A 13,617-nucleotide genomic window follows, 5' to 3' on the forward strand; every position below is an offset into this window, starting at 1 on the left:
GCGTAGATGTGATTCATGGAGACTAGGAGCTATACAACATTGAGGATTCACCTGTGGAGAAACAAAAGGTGGTTGGGGGAAAAGGGTTAGCTATTATATTGGTTTAAAGCTGAGTTACTGGCTGGATTACTGTTGCTGGAGCAGAACACAAACCTTGGTAGTGACTCGTTCACTGGGTTGGAGGATCCATGATAGAACTAGTGCCATGTGTTATGTGGGAAGTAGCAACTGGCCGTGATTGAGGTGGGGTGCTCTGGGCTTGTTAGGTTCCATAGTCCAGTTCATATTGTTGCAAGTGGGCTGGAAGCTTCCTTATTCTTCTAAGCCTGTCATTAGGGTCTGGGTTCTCATCTATTTTGTGGTATTCACTCATCCGGCTCAAAGGACCACATTAAGGACTGATGTGCAGATGCCTGGTTGTAATGAGGAACGCCATGATGAAATGATGAGAAACCAGTTGTTTGTTTTAAGTACTGATACCAAGACAAGATTCAGAATGACTGGATAAAAGTGTTGAGGTAGTAAATGAACAGGTGGTGGATGTTTTGTTTTTTTTAATGACACAATTGAAACAAATGTTACAAGCATATCCATCAACTGAAATAAACTGGACAAGACAAAACATAAAAACATCTTGGAACATGGAAAACTATTTCACACGCAGCTCTGGCAGGTGATAAGACATGAGGAAATAGCTTCTTGTTCCTGCCCCTTATATACTGTAGGTCCTGCATTCTTCCTGCCAGCAGGACTATGGGAATTATTTTTTTTTTGGGTCCTAGGCTAGGCATTTTTAACAATCATGCAACAAGAACAAAAACACAAGTATATATTAATACACAGTAAAGTAAATCAGCACTCTGAGGCTTAACAACTCTCCCGCTCTGACCACTACAACCGCCACTACTCTGCAGTCGTTCCATCTCCTTGTCTTAATCAGCATTTGGGCAGCATTTAGGAAAGGGACCCAGTCCCCTCAAAACATACTCTAAACCTTGTTGCTCAGGAGTTCTGACATTAAATGTATTTGGGAGCCTCACTTTTTTTTACTGCTGAGGACAATAATCTTTTGTGGAGACCTCTGCTGCTCAAGGCCTTTGGCTGCAGCCCCTAAAGTCCTTTATGGTCATATGTCCCATATGTCCCACCATTTTAATAAAGAAAAATATATTACATTATTTAATTAGAAGTCATTCATATTTTTGGCAACTAGGCTCTGATTGTTTTTTTTTTGTACCTTCAGATTTGGAATCTGTGTTGTCGGTTTCTTATCTGTCCTGATGATAAATAATAAGACAGAACTCAACTAGACACAGCTACAGTATAGACCATTATAGTATGATGTCACCTTTTAGAGCAATTGTACGTAATTTTGAACAAACTGATACGTTACTCATTCTGCATTTTTTTTGAGAAAGCGATTTCTTACTAGTGATGTATAAATATAATTCCCACTAAATTTAAAAATGTAAAAAAATATATATATATATGTCAAATCTTTAAAAATCTGTTCATCTGTGCGTCTCTGTCGGCGTGTGTTTTGGTCCGTGCTCGCGCGCGTGAGTGAAAGTTCACGTCGAGCGCGCGCCTTCGCCATCCCCTGCGCGCGTGTGTGTATTCGACCACATCCAGTAAATGGACAAAGCAGCGCCTCCTTCTGTTCTTCCTCCTTCTCCTCCTCCTCCTCCTCAGGTTCCTTTACATGAGCCCACCTGTCTCCACAGCGCCATTCTCCCAGCTCACGAGATAAAGCCCCCGGAGGAGCAGAAACTGTAACATGAAGAAACGCTGTGTGGACATCGGCAAGCTGCGGAAAATGAAGAAGCTCAAACTGACAGAGAAGCTCTCCGAGAGGTAAAAGGCCACACGGCGCTGCCGCCGAGGAGGGTGATGCTGCTGCTGCTTGTGCTGCTGCTGCCGCTGCCGCTGCCGCTGCTTCTGTTGTTGTTGTTGTGGTGGTGGTGGTGGTGGTTGTTATTGTTGTTATTGGTCTCGTTTTGCATCAATGCAAATGCCTTAGCAGGTCCACTAATATCAGCTCACAATAGCTCAGACATGACTGCCTAGCTATTTAATGGTGACTACAGTAGACCTTTATCGATTAAACATTGATTGGATCAATGGGAAAGCGGTCTGACAGTCGCCCAGAAAGACTTAGCAGACATAGCTTCTCCGTAAGCACAACGCGTAGCTTTACGATCCTGGAGGTGAGCGTCTCATTCGAATTCACCGGTCCACCTTAAATTGTGCAGCAGTGACACACTGACGCCTGAAGCGCCTGTGAATGAGACAGCGCACCATTTAAGGTGGACTGGTGAATTCGAATAACAAGCCAACTTCATCCTCGCCGAAGCTTTGTTTTGTGTTGCCACCATTATCTTACTAGGCTATTATGCTTGTAAATGTGCGATTTGTTGGCATTTGTATTTTATAATCCCTATTTTTATTTGTATTGTCCAGCGAATAGCAGGTTTCGTTAGCTATCCTAGCTCCGTCACTCAAGAAGTGCTATAGTGTCTTCAGACAGTAGCCAGCGCTAACGTTACTGTCTGAGACTAAACAAAGGAAACAACGAGGGGCAAGTCGGGGGTTTCTCGCTGATTTGTGGTATATTATAAGCTATGTTAGAGCTGGAAAGAATAAATAAGGGACATCAGAAACAGGGGGCCACACCATCATGAACCGTGTTTGTGTTTTGTTCGGTTTTTGGTCCAGAGAGATGACGGAATACCTGCGACCACCGTGGCTGATTGGCTCAAGACCAGCGCTTGATTAATTGTAATTTCCTATGAAATATATTCGAACTGCGTACCAAAACATTTAGCTGAGCATCACGAGTGTTTTCATCGCCCTCGCTCTATAAATAGCCTATACGTCAGGTTTGTGCTCGGCTCTGCTGCTGGAGGGGCAGACTTGTTTCTCAGCTCTCTCGCTCTCACTCACACCGTCTCTCTATCTCTCTCTTTCACACACACACCTGATTCAGCTCATCAGGTAGTTGAGCAGGTCCAGTAAGTGTGTTATAGTGGGGAAATGACCCACAGTGTGTTGGACTCATGCCCTCCTTGCTTTCGGTGCTGATGCAGCTGAGGGAATCAGACGTTGCCATGGTTACCAAACACAAAAGGACACTGAAGGCAAGCACAAGAACAAAGGAAATGAAAACAATAGGCCTGTACATTCATTAATATGACGTCTTTAAAGACTCCTATAAGCGCCCTGTCCCAGTCGTTTAGGTTTTCACATAGATGTTTTCTTTCACGTCTGTTAAATTTGGACAAAGGATGAATCCAGCCTGTGGGATTTCTGTTTACTTCAGCTCCAGGAAGGATGGATACAGTGATTGCTGCCAGCAAGGAGCAAGGGGGGGGGGGCGCATGCTGTGTTTATTCTTTGCTCTCTATGAACTCTGTTATCAGTTTATGACAAGAAATTCATTTTTAAGATTGAATGTAAAGATTTACATGCAATAAAATGCTAACTTTACATATACTCAATTTTTACATTTAAATGCTTCAGCGTATCTGGCTTTTATACTGTGGACACTTTTGTAAATAATGTACATGTTATAAAACATGAACACTATGTTTACAGTAATCCCCTTTTGATTTAAGGTGCATTATTGTTGAGTCATGTGTTGTACACAGCTTGTATGAAACGCTTTAAAATAGCAATTATGCTCATTGCCAATCAGCTAGAGGGGTATAAAGCCCACCCAGCATTGGACTGTAGAACAGTGGAACTGTATTTTCTGGAATGATGGAGCTCTACCCACTACCTTTGCGATAAGCTGGAGTGGGGTTTGTGATCTAGATCATCCAACATCATAACCTGACCTCACTAATGATATTGTGACAGAATGGCGTCAAATCCCCACAGCAATGTTCCAACAACAAATGTCTTCACAGCAGAGTAGGGGCTGTTACTGCAGAAAGTGGAGTAAAGTTTAAAATATCTTATTTATAAAATCTTAGAAATATAGGCTGGATGGGCATCTAAAAAAAAAAAAAGTTTGGACACAGCGCACATATTATGAGTAACAGTGTCACTTATTTAGTGAATATTGTGTTCAGCAGTAAATACAAAATGGCCAGTTTTCCCTTACCATTGAGTTTCATTTGAATTTCCTCTGTGCTTTCAGTGCATATTCTTTCCTGAAGTTCATGATAGTCTGGATCCTGGTGCTCTTGGCTGACTTTATTCTTGAGTTCAGACTGGAATACTTGTGGCCTTGTTGGCTCTTCCTCGGAACTGTCTACACCACTTTCCACTGTCATGGGCTGGTAGGCAATATTATTTGCTTGAAACCCTAGTGCAGCACCAGTGTTGACAATGAGTATAAATGACACATTTACAGATGAATTCATTTACACTTTTCATAATAATTCAGATGAATCTAGTGTAAATAAATAGAACTGAAAAGTATTTGCTCTGTTAATGCTTTGCTGTTTGAGTTGTCAGAAAAGTTGTCTTTATTTGGAAGTTTCCTAATTTGTTTATTTAAGTCAGTTATTTTCACATTGCAAGAATATAGATCAGTTCTCATAATGCTCTCTCTTATAGTAAGAAACACCACACAAGCACACACTATTAATTTTGCTTATTTTTGTTGGTCTTTTCCCCTTCATTTATTCACTCACAAGCCTATCATTTATTGTGTTTTCTCAAATGTAGATGTATTATCAAATTATAGTGGATTACTTAATTTCTAACTTAATCAAAATCAACAGTTAACAGTTATATTCACGACACAGCAGTTTATGGTTTATTACTCAACTCCATCAGCTGATTGCTTTTCTGTTTCTTTTCTAGGCTATCTGTGTTGTGTTTGTGTGTGCAGCTTTTACACTGGACATATTCTGCTTAATTTTTGTACCCCTACACTGGCTGTTTTTCGCAGCCAGCACATATGTCTTACTCAACTACATATGGCATACAGGTAAGCAAAGGAATATTCACTTCTATATATGTTATTTCTTTTTTGAAAAAGTCAAGGTCAATTTGTTGTTGTCTAGAAAAAAACAAGATGTCAGTATTTCTGCATTATTGAAACATATCAGCTTCTCTTTATAGTGTGTGAACTCTTCATGGTGGAAAAATAGAAATTCAACAGAATGACATGGAATTTATTATTTTGGCATATTCCTCACATGAACTTACATTGATAAATATACATATATAAAAATATAATTATTTGATGAATGGCTGGATTTTGTGGGGGATAGATTGGATTAATACATTAATGGATATCTGGTTGATGGATAGATGAATGGACATATGGAGGATAGATGGATGAATGAAAGGATATATGGAGGATAAATGGACATTGGATGAATTGATGGATATTTGGTGAATGGATGGATAAATGTTTGGAGGATGGTTGGATGAATGCATTGTTGGATATTTGATAAATGGATGGATGAATGAATTTTTGGAGATTTGATGAATGAATGGATGGATGCGTATTTAGAGAATGGATGGATGGATGAATGAATTGTTGGATATTTTATGAATGGATGGACACAGTCAGTTAAAATTACTATCAATGCTTTCTTTCTCAGAGAAAGGCATCTGCATGTCCACTGTAACCTTATGGATTCTCCTTGTATATACGGAAGCCTCTCTCAGGCTAAGAGATCTTAAGAATCCATATGCCAACCTGTCTCACCTCTTTGCTGCACACTGGTGGGTTCCACTTTTTAAAAGCCTGAAGATTATATATTGATATTGCCATTTTGTCATTTTTAAAAATGATATTCCCATAGTATTATGAACTCTGTATATTAATATGTGTCTGTCAAATGAGTACTTGTAAGTTAATGGATTTACATGCAGATGTAATGTTCCCTTGTTCCCAGCATTGGGTATCCACTTGTATACATGGGATTTGATGCAACATGCTACTTCTCCAGCATCTTCAAGCTTCGCACTCAGAAAGGAGTACAGAGTGACAGTGAATTGCACATGCATCTCCTTCAACAGTCCCTACCTCCATACACACAACTCTACCCAAAGCTGGGGGTGGAAGGCAAGGACAGCTTCTCCTATCCTCATTTGTTCTGTGCTTTGTCTTGTAGAGAGCTAAATCTGTATGTTAAGATTAGGAATACTAATTGATATGGAATTGCTGGGTTGTAATAACTGATTGGTAATTTCACATACTGTCCTAAATTTTTAAGAAGCCAAATGGAGGACCAAACCAGCACCCATGCAATACCAATGTCAAAATGATGCCATCTTATCTGAGGACAAGCAGGACCTTGAGGATTGCTTCCAGCTCCACAGACTTCAGGGCAGGACTGAAAGAGACTCCGGGGACACAAAGATAAGAGACCTCAACCCTCAGCTTCCGGGTTCCAAGCCACATGGAGCTGAAGTGCGCTTAGCTTCAGCGTCTCTACCTGACATCCCTGAAAACCTACCTCAAGAAGACCTCGGTTGTAAAGCTCAGAAAGCCTCTAAGGGCTCCCAGACTAAAGTGCAGAAGAGCTCTGTGAGCATCAATACCACCAAAGGGGAGAAGAAACAAAAACCCCCCAAAGCCATCAGCTCCAGCGCAGATACAGCAGAAAGGAGCTCAAACATCCAGAGTCTTCAGAATCCTCATGCTGAACAAATGTCTAAGTAATATTTTACTGTATTAGTAAAGATTATTATAATGACTTATTTATTAAAATGATTTACTCAAAATAAACTATATTTATATAATTTAAATATTTTTTATTGTGTGAAAATAGAAGTTTATTATTGTCCCCAAAAGTTCATGCATGCTACATTACTACATAATAAAAAAATCAGACTGACATTCAAAAGTCAATGCAGCTGAATCACCACTTTCAGCTATATGCAGTTTTACACGCCTAATGTATTTTCTGTTTTATTTGGTGTAGGCTGGAGCAAGAAATGAGAAAGCTGAAGATGGAGCTGCAGACAAGTCGACAGAATGAGCAGGAGTTACGCAGTCACATCTGTAACCTCACCAACAGCGAGAACAGCCTGCGGCCTGAGGTCTCACTGCTTAGACACGCAAACGAGCTGCTGCAGAACAAGTGAGCTCTTTTACATGTGTTGCCATGCTTTCCTCCGAGATCCTTTACTAAAGCCTAGCTTAACTAATTGGACGAATGCATGTACAGCATTTAACCCTTGCAAGTCACTGTGAGCATTAGCAATAATGATAGTTTGCTGGAGTTCAATATCGATCAATATCTCAACTGCTGCTAATTAATACAAGCAGACCAATTCTGTACAAAGTGCATATTGTGAGCTTGTAGCCCATACCAGTTGAATTTACTAAAGTTGTTGTTGTGTGATTTTGCAATAGGCATCCTTTACACTTGGCTTTTACACAAAAAGTAAAAGTTTGAAATCCAGGCTAAACGCTGCCAAAATCATATGTAAAAACAATATTAATGCAATTCATTACATAATCTACCACATAATTAAACTAAAACATAAAATAACTAAATAAAATAATAAAACTAAAGTAGTGTCTTTCAGCTTGTAATGGTTGAAAATGGAGAGAGAATGGGGAAAATGCCCACTGGGCGCAAAAATCTATTTTCAGATTCTTTACTGTTCTCACAGCTCATTTGATCTTCTGATGAAGTCTTCTGCTGTGCCTTCTAATCTCTTGCTCTTCTTTCAAGGCTTCAGTATCTGACAAAATCCAGGCAGAAGGATAAACAGAGCTGTGCCATGTTGGAGAAGAGAACAAGAGCAGAAACAGAGAGTAGAGTGGTGGTGGAAAAACAGCTTGCAGAGGTTCGATCCCAGAAATTTGACGAGGCGGCCTTCTTACTTCGCAGTGCATCGAACAGGTGTGAAACAAAATCATTAATGCGTTGACTCTGTAATCTCACAAACACTGCTGCTTGCTTAGTTGCTCATCCATGCTAAATGCGCTCCTGAAGTCGCAGCATGGCCATTTCAGTTCTGAATAAAGTTTGCTTTAATGTGGACAGAGCAGTTCATGAGGCGATTTTTTGCTGTCAGTTCAAACTGCTGTATTTTCTCCCCTCATCCACTAGGCAGGAACACACTGAAACGCAGCTGTTAAGGAAAAAAGCTAGAGATCTAGACACAGAGTACAAACAACTACAGCTGGACTATCAGGGGAAAGAGAATCGAGTGCTAGCTCTAGAAAAAGAAATGGAGGTAAAAATCTATGGTTCACAAATACATTGGACAACACATCTGAGTAGTTGTAATGTTTCGTTTGTGGTTTTGTGTGTTCCCATCCTTTGTGTATGACATTTGTGGAAATTAGTGGCTTCTCAGAATGTGCATTAAACCACACTTATTGTATGTTTGTAGTTGCTTTTGTGTTTGGATTGAGAACTTCTGGGGATATGTTTTTTTTGGTTGTACTTGTTTTATTTTATGTTGCTTGTGCCACCATTTAAGTGTAGCATGTATGTTTATAGCATGCCTAGAAATTTCGTTTGGCAGTGACATGGAACAAATGTTTCTACAACTGTTTCAGTCCACATGAATTGCATGTGTACCCTTTTATTGAGGAAGGCTGTTATAGATAGGGCTGGGACCACTAATTGATGTTTTTCATGATTATCTGTAAATAATTGTTTAATTTCCATGTTTAGTACTGATCTGTCCTGGATTTTAGTTCTCTGCTTCAGCTGAGAGGTCCAAGGATAAGAGTTTTTGTTTATTTGTTTGTTTTTCCTTTCCAGTTTCAAACCTCTGATACCTTAAGGTTTTGTCATTCATTTAGAGGCAAATGGCAACTGTCAAAGATAAACTACATTAATGCCAGGTATGGGTTGGAGAGGTATTAAGCACCCCAGCATTTAGCTATGGAGCAGCAGAACTATGTTTACTGGAATGATGGTGCATTGGGGAGTTGTTGAGTTGGGAATGTAGTAGAAATTCTTTCTTGGACAGTGGAGAAACAGGATAAACTATTTTTATAATACCCTTGTTTTCAGAAGAAACAATGAATAGGCAGGTATCCAAATATTTTTGCCCTTATACTATATACTCAATACTCTTACTCAGTGTAATCGTAGTGGTGCAGCTGTCTAAGCGATGGTCCTATCATTGGAATATCGCAGGTTCAGTTCCTAAAAATGCCCCAGCTATCTGTGGCAAGTAGTTCAAGAGCCCTCTCCCCTGTTACACAGTGTGAAGCTAGCCCCTGTGGGTGTCTTGTTAGCTGATGTAACAGAATTGCCAGTTAATGTTCTCCTCCAAGTGCGTTCAGCTGTCCTAGCTGTCCTAGCTAACTAATCATACTGCGGTGTTGTGTTTTTGTGCTTAAGGTTGTGCTTCATGCTTTTTGAGTTAAAAAATTAACAAATTTTTACATTTCACATTTAGCACCATTTTACACTGCTACACTGACCCTAAATAAAAACACTTATGAAATAAAGTACAGAAACTACTGTTGGGGGGGGGGGGGGGGGGGGGGGGGTGTTTTGGGGTCATTGAAGTAGTGTGGAATATTAAAAGAAAAATTCCTTCAGTTCAGCCTGGCTACATATCCTGCATCGCTGTGTATTGCTTTTATTTCTAAGAACTTACAAAACACAAACACATGATGACTATTCTAAGACGTCCCTGCACAAATATTCAGAAAATTTTGACATTCTGTATAATTTTCTGTTAATTAATTTTGTACAGCGCCACCCATTTGAGCAAACCAGGAAAACTACTGAATGTTACCTCAGTTTCAACATATACCCCATTCACCAAATGCCCAGAACAGTCAACAGAGCACTAAGGCTATATTCAGGATGAGTTGCCAAGCAGTTTTACATGATAAAATCAGTGACAATACTGAATCTGTTTTAAGCACTGTTTGAGTGGATTTGTTTTACCAGAGTAATTAGTACTGTGTAAAGTATCTGTGGTTTCCCCAAATTACCTACGATTGCTACAGATCATCCACTCCACAGTGATTACTGTCAGACTGTAAGAAATAAACACACTGCAGATTTATACCGGAATTAAAACACTCAAACAATTTAGTCTTAATTTAATAAATAAAGACTTTCAAACTAAAAACTCACACTGCAGATTCTTACTGGTTTAAAATCACCTTACAGTTTCTACTGCCATACTGGAAAAACAGTTCACACTGCAGATTCCTCACAAAGTAAAACTCAAAATTTTACGAAATTTTGCGTATCTGAAATTGAAATTTTGCGTATCGAAATTGGTGCGTATCTGATCAACACTGTCTGCCTGCTTGTCCACAGAGCCTTCAGAAGCACAGATGCACAGAGCAGGAAGCTGATGCTCTGCTCTCAGCACTCTCTTCCCTGCAGGACAAAGCTCAGCACTTAGAATACAACCTGAGTGCAGAAACCCGCCTCAAACTGGACCTGTTCTCTGCACTGGGGGATGCCCGGAGACAGCTGGAGATAGCTCAAGGTCATATATATCAATATTTTGCTATACATTTCTTCTATGTAAAACGTATGCAAATGTAACTACATCGTTAAACAATAGTAATAGCACTTTTTATGTTTTTAAAGTTTAAAGTTGTAATAAAAAACTAATTTGGTTAATAAAATGATCAAACTTACATCATTGCATCAACTGAAAGCTAAGAATCTGCACTTTTGTTGGCCTGTTGCATTGACCTGTGCATGCTACATCCATCGTTGAAACATTCAGTGCTAAATCTATGGCATACTCATCACACTGCTGTGAAAGGAATGTATTGAGTTCTGCATTTAACCACCCTTAAAGGACACACTTTACATATGCATTTCTGAACTTTTGAAATGCAGAACCATCACTGAAAGCAAAATAAGCATGTGGACTGACATGGTTGAGGGATATTACAGGATTTTACACAGATATTCTCGGTACTGCAGTGTTATGCAGTTCTCATGAGCTGTGTTCTGCCCACTTTACCAAAGTTGCCTGCATGTTTCAGAGAGTGGAGTTGGAAAAAACGTGAATACAGAATTTCAACATTCAAGGACTTAAGGAATAATATATGACCTAATAAATACAATATCTACTGGTATTATTGAAACTATGTTGAGAATAATTGAATAATCTTTCTCATCCAACAGCATCCTGCAGCAGTTTTTTTTAGAACCTACAAAACACAAACACTGCAGATTTATACTATAATAAAAGAATTCAAAAATTGTTAAAAGTGAGATCATCTATCAGTGAGCTAGGCATCTAATGTTACCTAAATGTTTTTTTCTTCTGCAGTTAAACTTGTGAAGCAAGACCAGGAGATCAAGGAGATGAAGCAGAAGATTGCTGAGGTGATGGCAGTTGCTCCAGGTATGTCCTACGTAGCTCCACGCTCAGCCATGCCGCAGTACCTCAAGTTTCTCAACTCTGAGCGCTACGTCCTGAACCCCCGAGGGCTCATGTACCAGTGTCTTAAGAAATAGACACTCTGACACGTGACAAAAACGGAGGCCTTTTGTTTTTTAAGCTGTTTTTAATCAGCTCGTTCTTACAGTCCAAATGTAGGGCGTCTTGATTGTCGATCAGGTAGCGCGCCTGGGCTTCCCTGACAGTGCCAGCAACCTTCTGTGTGAAGTTTACACCTCTGAGACAGTGGGGAGCTTTAGATGACCTTTCTTGGAGCCAGTGGTTCTTGAGAACACAAAGCTGATTGTACAACTGATTTGTGGTGCTACAGAAGAACAGACGAAAGTAACACTGACCTTTTTGAAACGTTTAACACACCTCTCTTGGGTACCTCTAGACTGGCTTTTTATAACAGCAAGGCCATTCAGAACATGTTTTTACTTGTCAGTCTGTGGCAATTTCAAGAAACGCTTTGTGGGTCCAGCTGCAGTCCTTGAAGGTGATTTTGGTGATTTGTCCTTTTGAAACACCTGATTTAACTCAGCAGTAAAGGGTCAGTTTCATGGACAAGCAGTTTTGATGTAGTACAAAGTAGTGTTCAAACTCAGACCACCCTTCATTTATTTAACATCCAGTCATAAGTGCATAATGCTCCACTATTTAGGAGGTATTTCTGAGGATATTTGGTATGATAATCCACTTGCATAAGAAGAAACTTGAAAAGTCCAAATCTTTTATTATTAAAATATACTGTGAAAATAGGACCCATAACAGTTGCTGCAATGACCTCACAGTTACCACCCCAGAGTCCAGACCTCAACGTCTTTGAATGTGTTTGGGACGACTTGGATGGTAAGAAACAGTAAAAGCTTTGACTTCTAAGACTGAGTGTTGAAGATGTGAGAGAAACACTAAAAGTGAGTCTCCTGAAAAAAATGCAAGGTAAAGGATGACTCATTCAATGCTGAAACATCTGATCTTAGATTTAGTTGTTTATGGTCATTTTTTTTTGTTCAATGTTTTGTTTTTTTCTCCTGAAGCTAAATATGAATGGCAGTTTAGATTGTGAATTAAATAAACTAAGGGTGGTCTCTGACCTTTGCAGAGTTTTAAAATGTACAATCCATGCCCATCCATGCATTCATATATATGGAAATAAAGCTGAAAAAGGACTTTTTTATTTAAATTTGTGTTATGTGATGTCATGAAAAGCAGCATATTTCCATATATCCACTTATTAAGTCACTCTTACAGGCACAGTAACAAAAGAGGACAGTTTAATTCTAAGTGAGACAGAGAGGCTGGAACTTGGTCATGGATATGGTACCAAAACCACACATACATATGAACCTCAGGGAAAAAAAATGAAACACGAAAAATGGAAGTGATGGGAATATAGCTGCATGATATGGATGAAAAAAACATAATTATATCATATATGTATTGCTTTGCAACAGATTTGTCAATCTTTGATATGACATAGGGCAAGATCAGTCTGCATTATTTTTTACCATCCTTACTTACATGTGAATGTATTGATGCACACAAAACACCTTTCAAGACTCATTAGGAACAATTTGAGTTTGGTACTTAAATATAGCAAGGACCAATTTCACAAAAATGTTTAACATTAGATTGTGCTGTCCTGTTGAGGTTTATTAGATGTTTGTACAGAGAAATCACCAAACACTGCAGGACTCACAGTCCTCTGGGACTAGGGCTGGGTATCCGTATGCATACGGAATGTAATTTAGCCAGTCACCAGTCTACATGCTGGAAGCAGCAAGCTTATTGGCTCACTTATTCTAAGTATTGAATTTCAATACACAGCCCTATCCAGGACCACAGCTGGATTCCCCTGAGTGTGATGCTATGCTGAGGTAGTTAAGAGGCCATGACTATTTTCATGACAACAAGTAATTTTGTGCCTCAATACAACATTCAAACAGACTTAATTTGCATAAAAGGCCAATACCTATCGTCAGTTATGTGAATATAAGTGCTTTGTATGGTTTTGTATTCCTTTTTACATTATACACATTGTAAAGAAATTGACTCCCAAAAATGTTTGTAGGTTTTCATGTCTTTGGACCTGTTGCCTTTTTAATGTGTCAATGGGGTGTTTTTTTAACAAAATATTTATTTTTCTGGCTTGATGTACTTTTCCCTAAAACAAAATGAGATACTGGATTAATGGTGTTGGTCTGCATGCTGATTTATGTAACATGATTGTTTTTGAATTATAATAAATAATGATCAGTTCTGAGGTTTTATTGTGGATTTGTGCATAAGGGCTACCATTTTCTTCCA

The 13,617-nt window shown here is 39.1% G+C and overlaps 1 protein-coding gene across 1 annotated transcript; it reads left to right on the forward strand.

Annotated features, from left to right (window-relative positions):
• The first annotated feature begins 1,576 nt into the window (after positions 1-1,576).
• LOC140560977 (macoilin) lies at positions 1,577-13,569 on the forward strand. Its single transcript, XM_072685734.1, has 11 exons — positions 1,577-1,854; positions 4,142-4,283; positions 4,813-4,939; positions 5,562-5,685; positions 5,859-6,028; positions 6,180-6,624; positions 6,891-7,049; positions 7,650-7,820; positions 8,031-8,157; positions 10,221-10,395; positions 11,197-13,569. Exons 1-11 carry the CDS (start codon positions 1,778-1,780, stop codon positions 11,382-11,384), a joined length of 1,905 nt encoding a protein of 634 aa, XP_072541835.1. The 5' UTR covers positions 1,577-1,777; the 3' UTR covers positions 11,385-13,569.
• Positions 13,570-13,617: the final 48 nt, after the last annotated feature.

Source organism: Salminus brasiliensis, chromosome 1 (genome assembly GCF_030463535.1).
Source record: "Salminus brasiliensis chromosome 1, fSalBra1.hap2, whole genome shotgun sequence".
In the NCBI taxonomy this organism is placed as follows: domain Eukaryota; kingdom Metazoa; phylum Chordata; class Actinopteri; order Characiformes; family Bryconidae; genus Salminus; species Salminus brasiliensis.

Coding starts and splice junctions, on each gene's coding strand:
- LOC140560977 (XM_072685734.1), top strand. CDS start 1,778: ATGAAGAAACGCTGTGTGGACATCGGCAAGCTGCGGAAAATGAAGAAG. Junction 1,855..4,141: donor ACAGAGAAGCTCTCCGAGAG/GTAAAAGGCCAC, acceptor CTGTGCTTTCAG/TGCATATTCTTTCCTGAAGT. Junction 7,050..7,649: donor AACGAGCTGCTGCAGAACAA/GTGAGCTCTTTT, acceptor TCTTCTTTCAAG/GCTTCAGTATCTGACAAAAT.